Raw genomic sequence first — 21,685 nt, 5'->3', positions numbered from 1 at the left:
GTTTCATGCCAAGACCTCCTACAGGTCTATGTCAATGTGCTTGTGCTTTACTCGTTCATAGCCAATCATTCTCTGGGATGCTCAAAAATCTCTTCGAATTTTTGCTAATATGTGTACATATTAGCTTTCCCCTGAGTAATTATTTGCTTTGTCTAAGTTAATTGGTATTGATTAACATATTTAAGATGATTAATAAAAACCTCGTGCTGAGCGTGATCAAAGCCAATTCAGGGCTCGTACCAGAAATGGTAACTTTTACTGTAAAATATGGAGCTTTACCTGTAGTCATCATCAAGATTAATCCCTATAGGTATGGGTCAGACAAATTACTTTTTCATGTATAAGTTGTGTATGTATGTCACACATCTGAGTTGCATACTGATAGGCCTATCAAACTGATATATATTTGCAGCCTTAGATGGCTGCATAAAGAAAGAATACGTTTTTTTTCAAATTGAATAGTGTGATTCGGTAATTCTTGTATAACAACTTCCATGCAGAAGAAATGTGATAAGACAAAAGCATAATCACAATACTTGATTTTGGGCCCTTTGAAGCTATGTGTAAGTGTATATACATGTTGTACTTGTTTTTCATAAGTTTGAATCTGAGGTCACAAGTTAAAGTGTATTTCTGGTCTGCGTCATTTCTCCTTGACATCTGTTCACTTCCCAAGAGTTTTCTTTCTGCATAAGTTTTAGCTTTTGGCACTACTGAAATATATACGTCAAAGAGAAAAATCTGCTGAAGGCAATGTGGAGTTACTTGAATACATTAAATTTTGTCTGCAGTGTGGTCTCGATTGAATACAAAATTCTTCTTTAATCTCAGTTTTAGCTTAAAAATAAGATAAGTTAAAATATATCCCATGAGTATATTAGGGTAATTTTTTTATTTCAGGAAAGTGAAAACAGTTTGTGTCTCTTTCCTAATTCTTTATATACATTTACCCTCTCCTTTCCATTTTTTTCACCTCTGTGCGTTCTTCTGTGAGAGCTTCGAGTATACATTTTTCACTTATTTTCCCATTGTGGGTTTTGAAGGATGAAGAGTCCAATGATGTTGCAAATTTACAATATCTGCTTTGAAATTTTCAGCCAAAATTGAAATTAATCACAACTAATGGGCTAGGTGTTCTGGAACTTCAGTATTTATTTTTAGGTTGTTCTTCCTAGAAGATACTTGCAAATTTTCAAGCTGATTTGATGAGCAAAATACGTTGATTCGACCCTGTTTATACCCTCCCTTAACTTTTAAATCCATTAGTTCTGAGCTGAACTTGAGTGGGAGGCAGGTGTATTTATTCAATCCTACTAAACACCCTTGAAGGAGAAACAACTGATAGAGCTGTCACAGCTTCAGACTTGAAAACCATGCTACTATAGTTTAGCTTTGAATCTTTCTGCTCTCCCAAGAAGTGCCTCTTCCTCTGAAGCTGAGAACTTGCTGCTTTCTGCAAGCTAAGTAATTGGCCTGAACAGGACTAAGGGCTGTCATGTGAATTCCCCCTTTGATTTTTGACCTGTGAAAGATTACATTGATGCTTTCTATGTTAATCTCTTAACCTTTTGTTTTATTTTCTATATAGATGTCCACACTGAAGCAGTACAAGCAGCACTCGCAAAATACAAAGAGAGAAAGATGCCCATGCCTTCAAAAAGGCGGTCTGTTCTTGTGCACTCTTCAGTAGAAACGTACACACCTCCAGGTATCTATTGAGTTAACATATGTAAATCTTGCCAGGTGAATGTGATAGCAAAATATAAAGAGCAAGTGCTTTGTAAGTATGTTGCAGTAAACTTCTAGATGCATGGTTATATTTCATGATAATCAGATGTTGTTTGGATTTGTTCTTTTATGTCTTTCCTCAAGATTTTTACTACCTCATCTAGAGATACTGTAGCTGCTAAAGGTACACTTGAAAGCAGTAATAGAGTGAGCAGTTGCCCTTTATGCATTTAGTATATTCTCTTACATAATGTCTCATTTGGAAAGATATAATCTTAGCAAGCATGTCAGAGCTGTAAATACCTTATTTCATGTTGCATAGGATTTTTTTTTTTTAAGAGTTGAAGAAAATGCCAGAGTGTTAAGTTGCTGCATTAGCTTGCAGAACACTCATCAAATGGTTTCAACTGTCAGCAATTTAAACATTCAGGAAATCATATGCTTTAATTAGTCAGATTGCTTAGGTCAGAATGGTGTCTTAATTTTTATGGTTTTTTTTAGGGAAGAAACAAATAATCTTCCTGTTGCCTGACACCAAATTCTCTAGGGGTTAAGAAAATCTCTCTCCAGATAACATGTTGTGCTAGAAGGCCAATTGTTTTGGTCCTGATGTCTTGTATAGAAAGATGAGGAATTTCCCTAAGCTCTTAAGTCTAGACTGATGTGCTCTTGCCTTTTCTAATATGGCCTGGAGCAGAGGCACACTGACCTCTAGTGCCCTTCATCCATCGATTTCCTATCCTCCTGTAAAAGACCAGGTCTGCTGTGCTACTTTCTCCTTTTGTGGACTGTATTTCATCTTTCTGTTCTTCCCATTTAAAGGAAACTCAACTTTTATTTGATAATCCCACACTTTTCTATATGTTTTTAATCGGTTCTCTGGTTATTTCATTAGCTAATAAATAAGATTCTTCTGTAGTCTTATGTGTGATCTTTCTTCCCATTTACGTTTTTTTCTTATATGTTAATGTACCGTGCATTTTGAATGGCTCATTCTTCTAGTACTTCTATACTGAGAAGCCTATGAAGGCAACTGTTGCAGCAGGGTAGTTATGCTCTTTAGTTATCTTGCATACATATTGGGTTTTGCATGTGAGAGTTGTGAATTACATAAAGTGAAATCCTGGAGAAAACTAGTGTATAGCAACCATCTGTATATTGAGGCTTTGAGAGAGGGGCTCAGAAATTTCTGTTAAGAGCTCTTCAAAGCAATATTCCTTCTCACTCTCCAACACGTGTCAGTGGTATGTTTCACGTAGCATCATTCTGTCCTTTTCTCTCATTCCTCACATGTGATAAATCACTATGTGCATGGTGTGAGGCATATAATAACAAGAAAAGAGCATGCTGCTGTATAAACAATGTTTGGCATTATTTTTCTGCAATGTTTGTCTGCTGCAAGCGGAGGACAGATAGGCTTTCCTGTTTCCCCTGGCATTTAAAACTAAAAGGAAACTCCTCGCAGGTTTGGGGTTTGAGTTTTTAATTTGGATATTTTTTTTGAGAGAAAGAAAAATAACATTCTATTTTGAATACCTTCAGGACAATTTTGAAGCAGTGTCTCTGCAGTTACTGCTACGCCCACTCTGCCTGTGGCCAGGCCTCAGCGTGCTGCTCTGAAGAAGCAAAGTGTTGGTGGGGTTGAGTAATTCTAAAAATAAAAATGAGATTCTGTGGGTAAAATATTAGGTTATGTGATAGAAGCTGGTCTGCACACCTTCACAGAAGCACAGCCTGTGCCAACTGGGGAAGCCCAATAATACCCTGCCTCAGCTACTCCCAGGCCTGTGCTGGGAGCCATCAGCCTCTCACAGATGCATCTCCAGAAGCCCAGAGGAGCACAGGGGAGAAGGGCAGGCAGCAATCCCAGTTAAGGACTCAGAAGAAGGGTCATATTGTGCAGGCCTCTCCAGGACTGTCTCTGGAGAGCCTCAGCACTCCTGTCCAGATGTGAAACCCAGCCAGAGCAGTTGAGACTAGAGCACCTTCTGAACTCAGGAAGGACATTGGATACATTTTGGGATGCAGGACAGAAGTATTTGGGGACTGCATGAGACTTGCTATGGGATGTTTAGGTGAGGAACCACAGACATAGGAGTAGGTTTAGGTGGAGAGGAACAAGTATGGGGAAAATAGCAGAGTAAGGAACTAAAAAGGACTGGCCATACCCTGCACCTGACTCTGCATTTCTAACCCCTCTCTGGGATGAGGGACTCCATATTCTCTGTGTGTGGAATGGCTGAGTCAGTGAGTCTATACAAGCAAATGGTGTGAGATGACAACCTCAGGCTTGTATGTCCAGGTGTCAGCAGCTGGGATCCAGAGACAGGTACTTGGCAGACAAAGTGTCCAAGCCCATTTGCTGGAGGGGCCCACATTTTACGTGTGTGTGCATGTATGACCTCCATCCTGTGCAGACAGAGTGCGGAGCAGGATGAGGCCCATGATCTGCCTGCATTTGTGTGAGTGTTTTTGTGTGCTTGCTGCTGGAGAGTGTCATCTTCTAACGTATCTTCCCAAGTGATTAGTAGAGGAGACCAGTATACTTGCACTGGGCTTTAGCAGGAAACAGAATACATTCTAATGGAAAAGTTAAGTGTCTCTGGGATGTCTCAAGCTCTTTCTTAGAGAAGGTGAGTTGTTATGAGATACCTTTATCCGTATAAGAGAATAAGCCTCTGGATGAATTCTATATCATGAGAGATCAGACTGTTCAAAAATATTCTTAGTAGTTGCTTCAGCTATGTCAGTTCATAACTATAATTTACTTTTTATAGGCCTTCCTTTATTTGCAAAGTTATCTCAGCAAGAAAGATCTGAAATTGCAAAGAACCTGAGCAGTGCTGAAGTACCTAGTTTTATTGGCTTGAGCCATTAAACCACTGCCTTAAAATCCTTGTATTGGCATAAGTTAATTCAATTAAAACCAGGCTTTCTAAATAACTGAAATTTTGTTACAATTAGCATCCAGGAAGGAAGCATTGTATTCTAGTCACAACATTAAATTCAAAACCAACTCCTGACCAGCAGTAATGGAATTGCTTTCATCAGTCATCCTTCCAAAAATTTTAATGTACTTTTGTTGTTGTCCCATTGAGCCTCTCATCCTTCCCATATGTATTTTACATGATCAGAACTTGAGCTGTAGTTTTGATGTAAGTTTGGTCCAAAGGGTGGTGGTTTGTGGCTATCTTGGATGAGCTCCCAGCCAGGAAGAACTGCAAGCCAAGTACATAGCATTCTTCTCCTAGCACACTGAGAACAACTAATTAACTCTTGCAACTGTCATAGAACTGGTTACTGGTGTTACCTTGCTACTTTTCTGTTGTAATTGTGGTTTTATATTAGAATGTTTTTACTACAGATCCTCCATTTTTATACAGAGTTAATATTTTATATTTAAAGTAGTGGATTTTTTCCCCTTCCACTTCTAAGACATCTGAAAGCTTAGAAATGTGAGTCTTCATTAAACTTGTATCTGAATGAGGAGATGTTATCAGAGTATGTATCCTTTCAGAAACTTGTTATTTTTATTTCAGGGGTTTTTTTCTTACTCTGAAGGGCTAATAGATTGCAAATGTGGTGTTGTGGGGCTTTTTTCTAAAACTGGACTGTAATACTATCTTGTTCCATATTTCTGGAATTGTTTATTTTTGCTTTCTGCCTAAAAGAAAGACAAGGTTGCAAGCACTAAGGGGCAGGTTTGGCTCCTCTCCAGGAGCAGATGGAGTCAGCAGCCAAAAACTACAACCATGGCAGTAGACCAGAAATATCATACAAGACACAGCCCCAGAAATGGTGATCCACCACAGCTGTATCTTCTCTAAGATCAATTTGATTCTGTGCCTTCATTGAAAATTGTCATGTTTGACATGGGATGGTCAAGCAATGAGAGATCTGCAATTTTAATTTGAAAAGTTCCATTGAGTTAAACGAGCTTCTTCTGAAATGATTTCTGATTATTATGTTTTTAGACTGTTGAAAAGTTAAGCTACTGGAAATGGACATAGTCTTGAAAAGCAGAAAATTAAACACCTGGTAACTGAAATTTGTTGCCGAAGAGGAGGAAAAGATTTTTAATGTGACTTCAACAAAATCTATGTGCATTAGTTTGTAGCTGAACAATTACATGTTCAGAGGATTAAAACAAACAAACAAACAAAAAACCCAAAAAACCCCACCAAAATTAAGGAATTTCTACTGTAACCCATTCCACTGTCACCCAGGATTTCTGTGTCTGGGAGAGACTCTAGAGAATAGTAATGCATACGCTATTTTTTTCAGAAGCTCTTTTTCAGCTCCTGTTGACTTCCTAATTGGTCTGGCCATCATATGTGGCTTAATGGCTCTTTACAAACTGACTTGATGTGAACTTCATCAATATATGGGCAATGCATTGTTCTAGGAGATTTCCTTTAATTACCAAAGGGAGGGAACATTTAAAGGATTAAGTTCTTAACAATGCAACGGTCTTTTTAGGAGGGCAAAATTGTTTTTTCTGTGACAAAAGTTTAGGATTTTCACTCAAAATCAACAAGGATGTATTTTCTTGATATTTATTTTTATTTGGTATTGAGTGGATAAAAAACATGGAAAGATGAGTATCAAAGGGAAACTTCTGGAAAGTTGTAAATAACTGGTAATTAAAGTAGGAACCCTACTTCTAACAACAACAAATGCACATTTGGAATTAAAACAGGATTTACTAAGTATTTCTATATATTGCTCTTTAGTATCAGCTTATATGGTTAAAATACATGCTTTTAAATTCCTTTTAATTATTCTTAGATTAATTAAATTACTCCTTCATTGAACTGCATAGCACTGTGCTTTTTTTAGTCATTATTCCTCAAAAAATTTGACAAAGGAATTGAAAAGTGAAGAATTACACACATACACACACACCCCCCGAAAATACACAGAAAATCCCCAACAAAAAATGTAATGGAATGTATTCAGGTGGGATGAGTTCCAGCTTACCTGTTTAGAGCAGAAGTATTTTTCAGTGGAGTAGGTATGGTATGCTCACTGATAAGGGTTAGTGAATGGTAGACAGCTTTTCTAGGTCCTACCTCATTCCAAATACAGGAGGCAACTGAAACTTTGCTTCAAGTGTGTTCCAGCGATAATATGTAGAAGATGTTGCATTAACAATGAGCAGAATTTGTGCATGTGAATATGCCATGTGCTTAATACATGCATCTCGTGTAGCACGTGAGAATGCTACGTGGAGAACATGGAAAAACTTCATGTTCCTGCCTGTTGGGTCATTCCCACATTACATGCCTGTCATCGTTATTTTAATCACAGACACATCGTCAGCATCAGAAGATGAGGGCTCGTTACGTCGGCAAGGGCGGATCACCTCCACTCCGTTCCAGAGCCATTCCAACGTAGAGCCCTGGCTTAACCGGGTTATTCAGGGCTCCTCCACCTCATCCTCTGCATCTTCCACCTCATCTCATCCAGGAGGGAAACCTGCTGCTGCTTCCAATACTGCTACTGCCACCGCTGCTGCCACTGTGCTTGCAGATCTCATGGCACACACCCAGCTAGGTCAGTAAAGAACTGCCTGTGTGGTTGCAATACAATCAAACTAAAAATCCCAAAGCAGGGCTAAATACAAAAGTCTTCACCAGAAGATATCTGTAAATAGCTTAAAAATGTACAGACCACTGACCAGGTATGTATGATGTATGTGTATTTAATTTAAACCAAACCAGTTGCTCATGAGATCTGAAGATGTATTCTTTGTGGTAAAACGCTTGATTCATCAAGAAACTAAAGTTCAATTTCACTGGATTCAAAAGCAGAATTTGAAAGGGATCATATTTTTGGTGCATGCCTTCCAACCTGCATGTATTTACCCTAAGCAGTATCAGGTTATGGATTTCAAAGGGGACTCAATTGGTAAACATCCAAAAGACTAGAAAAACATCCAGAACCTTTTGGAAAGTTATGAAGTCAGAGGTACTGGCAAAACGAGATTTCAATCTCAAATCAGACTTTTTTCCCTTTAATTAAAATTGAAGTCGTGAGTAGTCCTTTATAGTGAAACCAGAGTGAAAGTGTAGAAGTACTGGTAAGCTGAAATGTGAATGTGAGTTTGGTTTCAATCTCTGAAATGCTGAAGGACCAGAACTTGAGATTAGTGCTCTGCATTTTAGAACAGAAAAAAAGTAGTCATGTGATTTTGCAAGATTTGGTAGAGAGGGAGGAAGGCATGCTCTTCCACTGTGGAAGTAATATTTACAATGTCTTTTACACTATACTGAAGATTGATAGTGAACTTATGTGTGTGCAACAGGTCTGCAATAATATTGAACAATGGAAAGGACTTAGAGGAGAAACAAGAACTTTGTTAAATAATTTTTTCCCTAGAGTAATTCAGAAAAAATGAATCAGTTGAATTTCGTTTGTGGCCTACAGCATGAAGTTCTTGTGCTTTTAGTAGTGTGCAATAGCCATCACTCATCTTGTCCTTGGAGATTTCAGGTTTTGGCAGTTTTGGTGCTCTACTTACCCGACTTCGTGTTTGTCTGTGACTACCTACATACACCCTACAGACAGTTTTCTGTCTTTCATTACAGGGAACAGGTTAGGTCAGGTGAGGAAAACACGTTGAAATGCTTTAGATTTAAACCAGGCTTCTATATACTTAGAGATGTCAATTAACATGATAACTTAAGGCACAAATATATTTTGCAAATACCCATTCATTAGCTGATCTGGCTGTTACCTTCATATGTTATGAGAGCCTAAATATGTATCTGTTAAACTTCTCTGTTCAGATGGTACAAACAGTGCGCAGTTCTTCTAGGTGTCAGGCAGCTATTGATGATACTCTATTCTTTACCCTTTGAGTTCTTTTTGCCTTATACTCAGTTTGGGGCATCAGCTACAGACTTCAAAACTCAACAAATGCTTGTAGTTTGTGACCAGGAATTTTGCCTATTCAGATTCCTAAAGCACATTATGAAACAGGGAAAGAAGTATGAGCAACCTAGAGGATCTCTGAAAGAAGATCTTCTGGATATTCTGTGTGGCTTAGGTGCTGACAGAAACAGGGATTAATTTGTTTTGCCATGAGTATCATTCCAGTTTTCACAGTGCAGGCATTTTTTCTGCAAGTGGAGGTGGACAGAGGTAGGAGCTTGTTTTGTGTTCTAGAAGCCTTTTTAGGTGTTGGAGTCTATAAGTGTTATATATGTCTTTCCTACATGCTTTTGCACCCTCCTCTGTTCTGTATGGTGATCTCTTTATTCTGGAAGCTAAGCATGGAGATGAATTCTCAAAGTTTAACAAGGCAAAATGTATCAAGCTTACTTAGTGCTGTTGATTTAGAAAGCTCCTGTATGCTGAAACGTTGGATTTCGATTGGTCTTACGAAGTTATGGGCAGCATTTGGCTTTGTTCATTTTTCTGCACTTCATAAGTACTCCATCCATAAACACAGAAGGGTTTGCCTCTTCAATTGAGTTTTGTGACTTTATTACTAGTGGAATTTTTCCTGTTTGTGCAAAACATACCCATCTTACTGCCTTTAAAGAAATACAAATTTTCGTTTTCTCATTTCCAAGCTCATTTATAAGGAGAAATTTGAAATTGTTTTGGTACTTAGTAGATGTAAGTAAGGTGGATGATATCTACACCTTGTTCTGAGGGAATTCTGGATTTCATATTATGAATTTATAGGAATCATGTTTAACTCCTTAAAATCTACAAATAAACCCAGAAGGTTAGCTGTGATTTTAAGTGTAATTGATTAAATTCTCAATATAGCTGTAAAAGCTTGTAAGATATGCAAAATGTAACACAGCATCCTGTTATATATAATAACAGGATATAGAGATAGACTGTACAAAAACATACCTAATTTCACAACTAGCTTCTTAGAGGCTATCCGTCAAGAGTATTTAATCATCAAAAAGAACCTGAAAAGAAGGTTATTAGGAGCAGTTAATATGGCTTCACTGAGGGGAAATACTACTTGACCAACCTGACAGCTTTCTATGATTTAACTATCTGACTAGATGAGGGGAGAGCAGTGGTTGTCACCAAACTGGGAGGACTGGCTGATTCCCCAGAAGGCTGTGCTGCCATTCAGCAGGATCTTGACCAGCTTGAGAGTTGGGCAGAGAGGAACCTCAGGAATCTCATGAGAGGAATCTCAACAAGGGCAGGTGCAGAGTCCTGCACCTGAGGAGGAACAACCCCATACACCAGTACAGGCTGGGGATTGACCTGCTGGAGAGCAGCTCTGCAGAGAGACCTGGGAGTGCTGGCTGATAATAAACTAACTATGAGCCAGCAGTGTGCCCTCGTGGCCAAGAAGGCCAATGGCATCCTGGGGTGCATCAAGAAGAGTGTGGCCAGCAGGTCAAGGGAGGTTCTTCTCCCCCTCTACTATGCCCTGATGAGGCCACATCTTGGAGTTACCGTACTGGGCTCCTCAGCTCAAGAGGGACAGGGGACTTCTGGAGAGAGTCCAGCACAGGGCCACCAAGATGATTGGGAGACTGGAACATCTTTTTTATGAGGAAAGGCTACGGGAACTGGTCCAGTTTATAGCCTGGGCAAGAGAAGACCGAGGGGGGACCTCATCCACACTTACAAGTACCTGAAGGGTGAGTGTCAGGAGGATGGGATGACACTTCTTTCTGTAGTGTCCAGCAACGGGACTAGGGGTAATGGACATAAGGTTGTACACAAAAAATTCCACTTAAACAGAAGGAAAAACTGCTTGAATGTGCAGATGAGGGATCCCTGGCACAGGCTGCCCAGGAAGGGTCTGGAGTCTCCTCCTCTGGAAGTTTCCAAACCCACCTGGACATGTTCCTGTGTGACCTGATCGAAGGGAACCTGCTTTAGCAGGGGGTTGGACTCTGGAGGTCCCTTCCAACCTCTGGGATTCCATAATCAAAATTGTATGCAAAATAAAAGCCTTATTAACAATTCAAAGTCCAGCATTTAAGTAGCTAAATGTTGTATTGCATGCAGTGGAATAGTCTGAAATTTAATTAATGAGAAATAAATATGCAGTTATAGTATCCATCAGAAAGGAAGTTCAGAGATCGTTAAGAGCTTATCTACTAAAAATATTTATAAAGGTACATTTTTTTCAGTGCTTTTGACAAAAAATTAAATGTTCTTTTGCATAAGAAAGATCTTTCTTGTTTCTGAAATGCATGTCATATTCCAGTTTTCATTCCTAGCTTGGTAACTTGTGCATGTCCAACTACAATTCACTTGTGACATTTTTCATGTTTATCTCTAGTCTTCCTTGCTCAGAAGAATATGAAAATGGCCTTACATTGCATGTTTTCTTCAATACCAAGAAATAGGAGTACACTTTCAGAAAGGACCCTTTTGATTTGTCCTAGACCATAAGTTATTTATTTTATCAGTTAATGTGCTGACATCGGCAACACTAAAGGCATATTACATATCTTAAATACTATGCCTTACTAAAATATTCTGTTTTGAATATGTACTGAATAACTAATCACAATTTTAATATGTTGGAAAATTAAAGTTCAGCAGATTGTTCTTTTGCAGCTCATCTTCTCTGGCTCATATTTGTAATGATAGTGGAACATCTTATGAGGAAAGCTGCAGGACCTGGGGCTGTTTTACCTAGATAAGAGGAGACTGGTGGGGATCGGGGGGTAGAGGATCTCATAGATATTTACAGATATCTAAATGGTGGATGTCAGGACATCACTTTTTTCTGTTGTATCTAGTGACAGGACAAGGGGTAACAGAAAGAAGTCAGAACACAAAAAGTTCCATTTAAACATAAGGAAAAGCTATTTTACTGTTCAGGTGAGGGAGGCCTGGCACAGGCTGCCCAGGGAGGCTTGTGTTCCTGTGTGACCTGATCTTTGTGGACTTGCTTCTGCAGGGGGGTTGGACTAAATGATCTGTAAGGGTCTCTTCCAGCCACTTCCATTCTATGATTCTATGAATTATGAGATCATAGGAACATTGCCAGGGCATGCAGGGGTGCAACTAGGAAGGCTAGAGTCCTTCTAGAATTAAATTTATCCAGGGAAGTTTAAATTTAGCCAGGCATTTTTCAAGTACATCAGCAGCAGAAGGATGACGAGGGGGAATGTGGGCCTGCTGCTAAACACAGAGGGTGACCTGGTGACCGAGGATGCAGAGAAGGCCGAACTGCTGAATGTCTTCTTTGCTTCAGTCTTTACAGCCAAGGCTGGCCCTCGGGAAGCCCAGTCCAGCAAGGATAGTAGGATGGCCTGAACAGCAGAGGACTTGCCCTGGGTGGAAGAAGAAGAGGTTAAAGACTTGTTGAGCAAGCTTAAGCCTTGGGTCCTGATGGGATGCATCCAGGAGTGCTGAGGGAGCTGGCTGATGTGGTTGCTAAGCCTCTCTCCATCATTTTTGAACAATGATGGAGAACAGGCGAGGTGTCTGAGGACTGGAGAAAGGCCAATGTCACTCCAGTCTTCATAAAGGGTAGGAAGGACGACCCAGGAAACTACAGGCCGATCAGCCTCACCTCCATCCCTGGAAAGGTGATGGAACAACTCATCCTGAATGTCATCACTAAACCCCCTGCACTAGTACAGGCTGCGGGTGACCTGCTGGAGAGCAGCTCTGCAGAGAGAGATCTGGGAGTGCTGGCTGATAATAAACTGAACATGAGCCAGCAATGTGCCCTCGTGCAGCATTGGCCCAAGAAGGGCAATGGCATCCTGGAATACATTAAGAAGAGTGTGGCCAGCAGGTCAAGGGAGGTTCTTCTGCCCCTCTACTATGCCCTGGTGAGGCCTCATCTGGAGTCCTCTGTCCAGTTCTGGGCAATAGACTGTGGTGTTGTAAGTGCAAGGTTACAGTATTTAATAAAGTCAGATAGGGACATGCATTATTTTTAAGCTGTCTGCCTTTCCCCTGTAAAGGCAAGAACAACATCTATGTGCTGGTTTGGGGGCTTTTTTTCTTTTAGTGTAGTATTTTCTTTAAAATTAATAAGACTTACAGTGTGTCTAGGCTTTTTTTCAAGTTTACAACTGTGGATTATTTCCCAACTTAGCTGTTGTTTGAGTAGCTGGGGAAATGGATTATCATTGTATTTGACCCAGTATTTATTGAAAGATTACTGAAACTACAGTTCCTTTTCTTAAGGGGTAGCAGGGTTGTAAAGGTAGGTGTTTTGAACTGATGTGACATGTGTTAGAGTTTAAAAGAGTTTATTGAAGAGGAAATGCAAGAATGAAGGGTAGTGCCTTGTGGATCCTGTTTTGTATTCTATGTGGGTTGGTGTGCTCCCTTTTGGTTTATTGTTCCAATGCAATTTATTACACTTCCTTTAAATGTCCATTTTGATTGAGTGGTTCCCTAGAGACAGAAGAGTCATGTCTAGGTCCCCTTCCTGCTAGGTACAGATTTTTCTGAAGTATTTGAACCTTCACTCCTAGGTTGCTTAGAGACTACTTTCTCTCTAACACCTAGCTTTTAATTTTCTGTTATCTTTCATGGGCCACTGCTTGCTTGCATTTATCTCTGTCTTCTAAACCCAATTAACTTTTTACTGAAGTCATGAGTCTGTTCAGACTCTTTTTTTTTCTGTCTACCCACCATTTCTCTTTCTCTGCTTTGCCACAGTATCTCTGGATGATGCAGACTAAATTTCATGGATTCATATGAGCATGTATTAATGAAATGTCTAAATAATTAATGAAGCTAATATGATTTTTATCTGAGCATAAATCCTGAAAATTGAACTTACTCCTTCCACTTGCATAGAGCAATTTTGCCTTCTCAAGATTTCAGAGTGAGAGACAGTTGTTCATAAGGCCCCTTGCCATTTCCTTTCTATGGTAATTTATGTGAAACTTGGCTCTGAGATGCCCATAAGATAACGTGAATGCTGTAGATTAGCACCTCCATATATAGCTAATTTTTGTGCTTGTCTCCAGTTAGGAATGATTGTTAATGGGCTTTTTATTTCTTCTCTGAGTGTCCTCATTTTTTGTGTGATTTCTTTGAGCCGTTCCCAAGTACACAGCTCTTCCGTAAATGTTCTCACATAGCTTCTTCCTTATGTTGTTTTCAGAGCTTCTAATTGCAGAGCTTTTGTATTTCAAATATCTGCCTCCTGCATGTGGGTGGAACTTTTTTTTTTTTCTCCAACAGCATTAGGCATAGTAAAACCTGCATCCATTCAGCATTTCAACTTCTGTACTTTATACACTGCTGCTAACTCATGTGTGCACCAGGTCTCATAACAAGTGTCAGTTTCTCTTGTCGTCCCTCTTGGTTATTGTATTTGTAACTATGTCTACATTACTTCCAATGTACATTTTGAGTCACCTTCATGTTTAACAGTGACAACTTCATCTGTAGAAAAGCCATTTTGGGGCCCTCCACTGATGAAGTCATACTGTTGGGACATCCCTAATTGTAGTTCTTGCTGGTGTGTTCAAAGAGTGGAAGCTTTAGGCATTGATAATCACTGCAGGGTTTGTTAGTTGAGAGGTATGGACTTTTGAGCTAATACTGCATTATGAGAACAAGGTACATTTGACTCTGTATCCTGTGATCAATTTGGATGCTGCATCAAGTCTCTGTTTTGGGACTTCACTAAAGCTAAGGGGAAAAAAAGTCAACCAAACCATCAAATGGCAGCTCAAAAAGTATATAAAACACAGTGGAGGTGTTTTAATGTACTCTGAAGACATGGGCTTTCTGTATGTCCTGTAAAGTGGTTATACAGATCAGCTTTGCCCACAGTTGTCACCTTTTCCTGTTACTGGTACAAAGTTGGGCGTTTGGCAGTGAGATGAAGTGATGATTTGTCCTTCATGTACTTTACTCATATGAAAGAAATTTGTGGACCTTTCTTGGTACCTAGCAAGGCAGGTCTCTGCAATACAAAAATTGGCATTACAATGATGACCACTGGAAAGTATGGGAAAGAGTTTAATTTTTACTGCTGCTGATCCTTCTCAAACCACTCAGAGCTGTACTGGTGTCTTGTCTGTCAGCTCTGGAAATCTGAACAGAGCTATGAACACTTGCTCTCTTAGTGCTAATCACTTCCTCAACATATGTGGGGCAATACATGTAATTCAAAGCACTGCCTAGACCTCCCTGTGCTTTGGGTTCTTTCTGCAGTTTGTGGCGTGCTGAGACCCTTCAAGAGGTGTCACTGCAGAGCTGCATGACCCCAAGAAGTTCTGCCAGCACAGTGTCCCAGCATGTTCGTAGGCTCTTTCCTGTTGCAATCCTATTTTTACTCCTTAGGATTATGAATGTTTTGGGCCCTCAATCCTTGTTTGAACGCTTCTTCCAGATACTGCCATTCCCTAATCTTTGATTCTACTCAAAATTATTACGTAGTCTATGTCACAATTTTGGAGTGATGGTGTTCCCTAAGCTTCGTTCTGCAGCACAGAAATGTGGTACAGTTCCAAGCAAAGCAGGCTTTTGCCTCAAGGTTGTTACAAGGTGGTTCTCGTCAGTATGTGAGGGTTTGAGAAATGCCCTGCTTTCCTTATGCAAATATAAATGATAACTTTAAAATAAGTATTTATTTTTTTGCTTGTAGCACACACCACTAAGCTAAAACAGCATGTCATATCCAGCCATAAGTGACCACCTCATGCCTCAGAAAACCCTGTGCTAAATTCATCTGTCGTGAGCAGTTTATGTCTATAAAACTGGCATCTACACCACAGGTTTTTTTGAGTGTTGCAGACATTCCAGCTGTTCTCAGTGGTAGGTGCTGTAATGAAGAGTATGCTATGCCTGTACCACAAAATAAATAGAAAGCTTTTACCTTCAGTATTTGTTGTGAGAATGTTAAAAACAGATGGTAAGGAAAGCTGCTAAGGAAAACCATGACTGGTCTTATAAACTGCAGCTGAGAGGTTTTTTTAAGCCAGCAGTTCCTCTAAAGGCAGTGTCTCATCTCTCATTGTCCATCCTTGAGTTGTGTTCAGACTTAAGTATGCTGTCTTTGCCACCTTCAGTCTTAATCTGTGTTTCTGTCTCTTGTAGCCTGCAGAATGTAAATAAATGCTTCATGTTACCCTGGGGCAAAAGTACCATTGATTTAAACCTTATGCTCTTGTTCCTTTCTCTTCCAATGGGCCTTAGACTGATCATTCCAGTTTTGTGGCAAGACTTCAGGTGCCCGTCTTTCTTCTGAGAGATGAGACAGGCTTTCTTTGTAGACTTGTGCTGTTTTACTCATAGTGAATGTACTTGCTTTCATCTTGAAGTGGAGTGACCCACAGCTCACCCTGTTTGTCAGAATTTGTTTGGATCCCTTTGAAAGTTGGAAGCACTCCTCTCAACTCTGGAGAGACAGGACAGTTCCTTTCAGGATTCCCTGTGTATCTGGAAGGTTTTAGTTACAGTTTTATTAGAGGAATCAGAGTTTTGTTAAAAACACATGAGAAAACAGCAGGAACACTGTAAGAAGCAACTTTGGATATGGTTCTTAAGATGACTGATGAGCTTCTGTGTCTGTCTTCCGTTTCTACAGATAACCACTCTGCACCTCCAGATGTAACCACTGGCCTGGTGGAACATTTACATCATGAGCATCCACAGGTAGCATCAGTACGAGGAGTTCCAAGAGGCTACAACAGCAGCATTTTGGAAACTGCAGACGGTGATTGTATTATAAACCTCCTGCCTTTCAATCTATGTCCCTTTTCCTGAGCAAGCAAATGGGTGACAGAGTGTGGCACCCATCGAGCACTATGTGCCTGTCCTCACCAGAGCTTTGCAGCAGTTGGATGTATCCGTTGGTCGGCCACAGGACAGGAAACTGTACTGCAGTTCCTGTGTTCTGCTAGTAGGAGCCATGTGTCCATTTCTATGTATTTCTATAGTAAAAGGCAACAGAAGCCCTTTAGTCTCACATTTTATATTGCCTTGGAGCTTTAAATTTCAATAAATACAAACAAATATACACATTTATATTTAGTATATCACATACACAAATGAAAATCAACATTTGATGTGGTTTTGTGTTCTGATTTTTTTTTTTTTGCTAGCCCTGTAAAATATTGAAAGAGTCACTTAATTTTTCCAAGCATTCTCACACTTTCAGAACTGAATCAGTGCTAAGATGTAGTCAATACCTAGACTGTTGAAGAAAATAGCATTCTTCATGTTTGTGTTGTAATCTCACAAGGGAGTCCGCAGTTTGAAAAGCTGAATTGCAGTGTGAGAAGGTGTTATGTATCAGTCAGGTAGCTTGGGAACAGTATTGTTTGAGAACAAATAAATCCGTGGTTGAAACTTACTGATTAAAGCTGGGTTGATTTTTTTTAAAGAAGCTGCTCATCTTGAATGACTCTTCCACCTGAAAGGTGTGCTGAGCTTAGCATGATGTTGTCAGCAGTGTGGCAGCATGTGTTTTTAATGTATGTTTATTAATATACATTAAGTAATATGTCTTTTCTGTTTGGCAGGTGTCCCAGTGAATAGCAGAGTGTCCTCTAAAATCCAGCAGCTTCTAAATACCTTGAAAAGACCAAAGCGCCCACCATTGAAAGAGTTTTTTGTTGATGATTTTGAAGAACTGCTAGAAGGTTAATTAATTATCTTTTAAATGCCATTTTTCTTTGTGTATGCAGTTGGCAAAAGAATTGATACTTCTTAGAAAGTGATGTTTTCATCTTGTTTTCCCAATACAAACCAAATAGTGGTAGAGTTGTTATATTGGGGAGAGAAAGGTCATATGCTGTCACAAGTGAAACAATGTTCAACTCAACCCTCTTACTCAGTGTACTCATTCTCTACTTCTCCCTCACTCTGCAAACTCTTCCTGTTTATCCCAGTTTGGACTAATGTGATGAGCTAGTGAATACTAAAATGATTTACAATACGTGGAGAAATTCAATTATTTGACAAAAAATTCATTGGTGCATCCAGACATGTTTGGTGATGGCCCTACCGTCTTTTTTTGCCTCAGATTCTAAACTTTGCCTTGTGGTAATCAGAGATTTAAGAGGGAAATCTTTGGAGTAAGTGAGGGCATACCCTGGTGATGCAGTAGACCTCTGAAAGCCTCTAACCAACCTCTTTTTAAAAACAGGTCTGAGTAGATCAGGCTGCTTAGGACTGAGTCCAGTCCAGTTCTGAGCATCTCTGAACATGGAGGTTTCATGGCCTCTCTGGCCACTTGCATTCAGCTGCAAACTGCTCTGTAGTTGGTCAGTGCCCAAATACAGTTTCTAGTAACTGGAATATATGGTGATAATATTGTTTGCATAGATGTTAATATCCTTTTCCTGAAATACAGAAACTTTATTTTAGAGGTTCAGAGGAATTCAATGCAATGAGTGCGCTGTGCAGTATTTCTTGTCTGCACATGACATGAAAGGATAGTGCATGTACACACTCTGCAGACTGCTCAGCTGAAACCCAGAGTTTATAGCTCTGTGTACATGTGTCTGGGTAGAAAGAAAAGTATCTCTAACAATTGTAGAAGTTGCTTAGCAATATGTAGCTGTCCTTAAAACCAGCTGCATCAGCTGATTTTGGAGAGTGATTTTTTGTTCTGTTATCTTAGTCTTAGAGATTAAATGAAAGTCTTGTTCTTGAGATGATATTTTTAAGCAGCTGCTACTAGGTTCCCTGGTACTTCAAGATATGAAGTGATTGCAGTTCTAGTCTTCCACTGAAGATTTTTCAGGATTGAGGTACATGTGTGTCATTGTGGAAAGCAGAGCTTTTAAAGCTCGTTTTGAGCTGTTAATTTTGGTTATTGCATAGATTAAGTGTTAACTAAATCCAACTGTGACTTTGTTTTGCTAAGATCAAGATACTTTACCTTCTTGAGCACCTTGGAACAGGATTTTAATAGCAGGCTACTTGGAGAGAAAATGGCTTACAAACCCTGCAGTGTTCCACAGTTGAAAGAGATTATCTGGAAGTCAAACAAACTCAGTTTTAATTGCAGATAACCCACTCCAGGAGCATTTCATCTAGCATCTTTTTTTCCATTTTTTTAATGTATTGTCACAGAAGCAGTGTGTCATTCTTCATCACTTGTTGAGAATTTGGCAGCAAAAATGAATGTCCAGTTGTCACTGAAGCCATTCTCTCTGATAACATTTCTTGACTTGGTATAGGCTTTCATTTAAATAGATGTGCAGAACAAACAGCAGAAAATACCATCTTTCCAAAGGAGAGAGAGGGAACTAGGGGTTCAAATTCTGTCACTGTGGCCAGGTCCTTTGAATATTGTGGAATCAGAAATCTAAGTTGATGGTAACTCTCTTTTTTTGTGAAGCCAGCATACAATTAGCATAGCATCACCCTAAAGCATTGGAGAAGTAATGATAGCTGTGAGGAAGATGAGAACAGTTTGTAGAATTGTCCATTAAGTGTAACTTGCACTTTTGTGATGATTGATATTTGCTGTTTTACTGTGCTCTGATTTCAGTGCAACAGCCTGACCCAAATCAACCAAAGCCTGAAGGAAATCAAGTGAATGTGCTGAAGGGTGAACCCTTAGGCGTGGTGACCAACTGGCCGCCTTCTCTGCTGGCTGCCCTGCAGCGCTGGGGAACCACCCAGCCGAAAGCCCCGTGTCTGACCGCATTGGACACCACTGGGAAAGCCATTTACACGCTCACCTACGGTATGTGCTGGTGCTAACTGTAAGGAAGAGTGAAGGTTTGCCTCACAAAAGAGGGACTGACTTTGCTCACAGCCACTTGGAGATTGCTATTTGAATGCAACTGTGAATTCATTGTATATGAAAAGCATTTCAAAGAAAGTTAATGAAGGGAAAATGGATGTGGTATTGATTCTTCTTGGCATTTGTTTGTAAATTTCAAACAATTGTGGTTTTTTTTCTTGGAAGAACAGTAAAAATAACCTGGTTTAAAATAGGAGGAAGAAACAGATGAGTAATAGTGCACTCTTCCTATTCGCAGAGTAGATGTTAAATTTTAGCATGTTTGTGCATATCCTTATAGAGGAGGTTTGTACTTCAGGAGCATATTATGGTTGTTATTGTGGGAAGTGAAACTCACCTGTATCAATGAACTAGAAGTATTGTAGTAACTACATTTCTTTTAAGCCCCCCAGGACAGCTAACTGCAGCAGTTCATAGAATCACAGAATGGTAGGGGTTGGAAGGGACCTTTAGAGATCATCTAGTCCAACCCCCCTGTAGAAGCAGGTCAACCTAGATCAGGTTGCACAGGAACGTGTCCAGGCAAGTCTTGAAGACATCCAAGGAAGGAGACTCCACAACCCCTCTGGGCAGCCTGTGCCAGGGCTCCCTCACCTGAACAGTAAAATAGTTTTTTCCTATATTTAAGTGAAACTTTTTGTGTTCCAGCTTCTTCCCATTACCCCTTGTCCTGTTGCTAGCTACTATAGAAAAAAGGGATGTCCCAACCTCCTGACACCCACCCTTTAGATATTTATAAATGTTAATAAGATCTCCCCTCAGTCTCCTCTTCTCCAGACTAAACAGCCCCAGTTCCCTCAGCCTTTCCTTGTATGAAAGATGTTCCAGTCCCCTGATCATCTTGGTGGCCCTGCACTGGACTCTCTCCAGCACTTCCCTGTCCCTCTTGAGCTGAGGAGCCCAGAACTGGACACAGGACTCCAGATGAAGCCTCACCAGGGCAGAGTAGAGAGGGAGAAGAACCTTCCTTGACCTGCTGGCCACACTCTTCTTGATGCATCCCAGCATACCATTGGCCTTCTTGGCCATGAGGGCACATTGCTGGCTCATGGTTAGCTTATTATCAATCAGGACTCCCAGGTCTCTCTCTGCAGAGCTGCTCTTCAGCAGGTCAATCCCCAGCCTGTACTGGTGCATAGGGTTGTTCCTCCCCAGATGCAGGACTCTGCACTTGTCCTTGTTGAACCTCATGAGGTTCCTCTCTGCCCAACTCTCAAGCTGGTCAAGATCCCTCTGAATGTCAGCACAGCCTTCTGGGGAATCAGCCAGTCCTCCCAGTTTGGTGTCATCAGCCAACTTGCTGAGGGTACACTCTGTCCCCTCATCCAGGTTGTTGATGAAGATGTTAAACAAGACTGGCCCTAGAACCCATCCCTGTGGAACTCCAGTTCATTGTATATAGTATGTTAGAATGTTCAAATTTAATGTTTGCATTGCCTGCAGATGAAGTATACTTACAGGAAATGTAACTCAGCAGGTGCATCAGTTTCCTTACCTTGTGGTGGCACTTAGAGAACTGTTTAGAATATCACGTTTAGTTCTAAACTTTTAAAAAAAAAAAAGAGAGAAAGACAGGAAGGAAAAGGCAAACTAGAAACAAGCCAGGCTCTAAATTCTACCTGGACTCTCTGCCAACTGCTCTGTTCTTCATAGAACTGGGTATTTGATGTGCTTGGATCCTGTCTAACTTTTTTTTTTAATATATAACTGTGAATTACACAGAAAAAAACAAACATTAAATTGAAGACGTTTGAGACTGCCAAACACAAAATAACTGATGGTTGCTACAAGGTCTGAAGGAATGGAGTGTGGAAGTCAGTCTATGATAAAGATCTCATACCGGAAAGCTGAGTTCCAAATGCATGCTGTTTGCCACAGCATGCTGCTTTGAGGGATTCTTGCTTTGATTTACCATTTACAGTGGAAGGGGTTTGCAGTTACTCATTTCTATGTTAACAGGGAGAGGGGTTTTTTTAGCAAAGCTCTTTTTTTTTTCCTTAGGCTAAAAATCAAAAATAGATTTTTATATAGTGTGAAATAAGTAGTTAGATTTTTTACTTTGTATTTAATAGCTTGGAATAATGTTCTTCTGAATTATTGAGAGCTGTGTACACACAACTGAGAACAGAGGTGACATTGCACAGACACAGATATTGTGATTTATTCTTAGCCTTTGTTTCTTAAATTTCAGTTAATTTTTTGTCTTGTTTAGGATTTTTTTCTTTATCCCGAGCAGTTTTATTTCTCTAAGAGCCCTTAGAAAGGAGT

At 40.0% G+C, this 21,685-nt stretch overlaps 1 protein-coding gene across 3 annotated transcripts in view; it reads left to right on the top strand.

The window, feature by feature from the left end:
- Positions 1 to 21,685, top strand: part of DIP2A (disco interacting protein 2 homolog A) — a 133,587-nt gene that overhangs the window by 66,976 nt on the left and 44,926 nt on the right. For 2 of the 3 annotated variants that reach the window (XM_062002256.1, XM_062002258.1), the window contains exons 4-8: positions 1,589 to 1,708; positions 7,039 to 7,284; positions 16,244 to 16,372; positions 17,181 to 17,300; positions 19,160 to 19,357. In XM_062002256.1, the coding sequence (XP_061858240.1) occupies positions 1,589 to 1,708; positions 7,039 to 7,284; positions 16,244 to 16,372; positions 17,181 to 17,300; positions 19,160 to 19,357 (813 nt within the window). The remainder of the gene's footprint in view (positions 1 to 1,588; positions 1,709 to 7,038; positions 7,285 to 16,243; positions 16,373 to 17,180; positions 17,301 to 19,159; positions 19,358 to 21,685) is intronic. The other variant, XM_062002257.1, reaches the window with a different exon arrangement.

Source organism: Colius striatus, chromosome 9 (genome assembly GCF_028858725.1).
Source record: "Colius striatus isolate bColStr4 chromosome 9, bColStr4.1.hap1, whole genome shotgun sequence".
NCBI classification, from domain to species: domain Eukaryota; kingdom Metazoa; phylum Chordata; class Aves; order Coliiformes; family Coliidae; genus Colius; species Colius striatus.
Note: the sequence above shows the minus strand (reverse complement) of the source record. Positions and strands in the feature narration are given on the sequence as shown.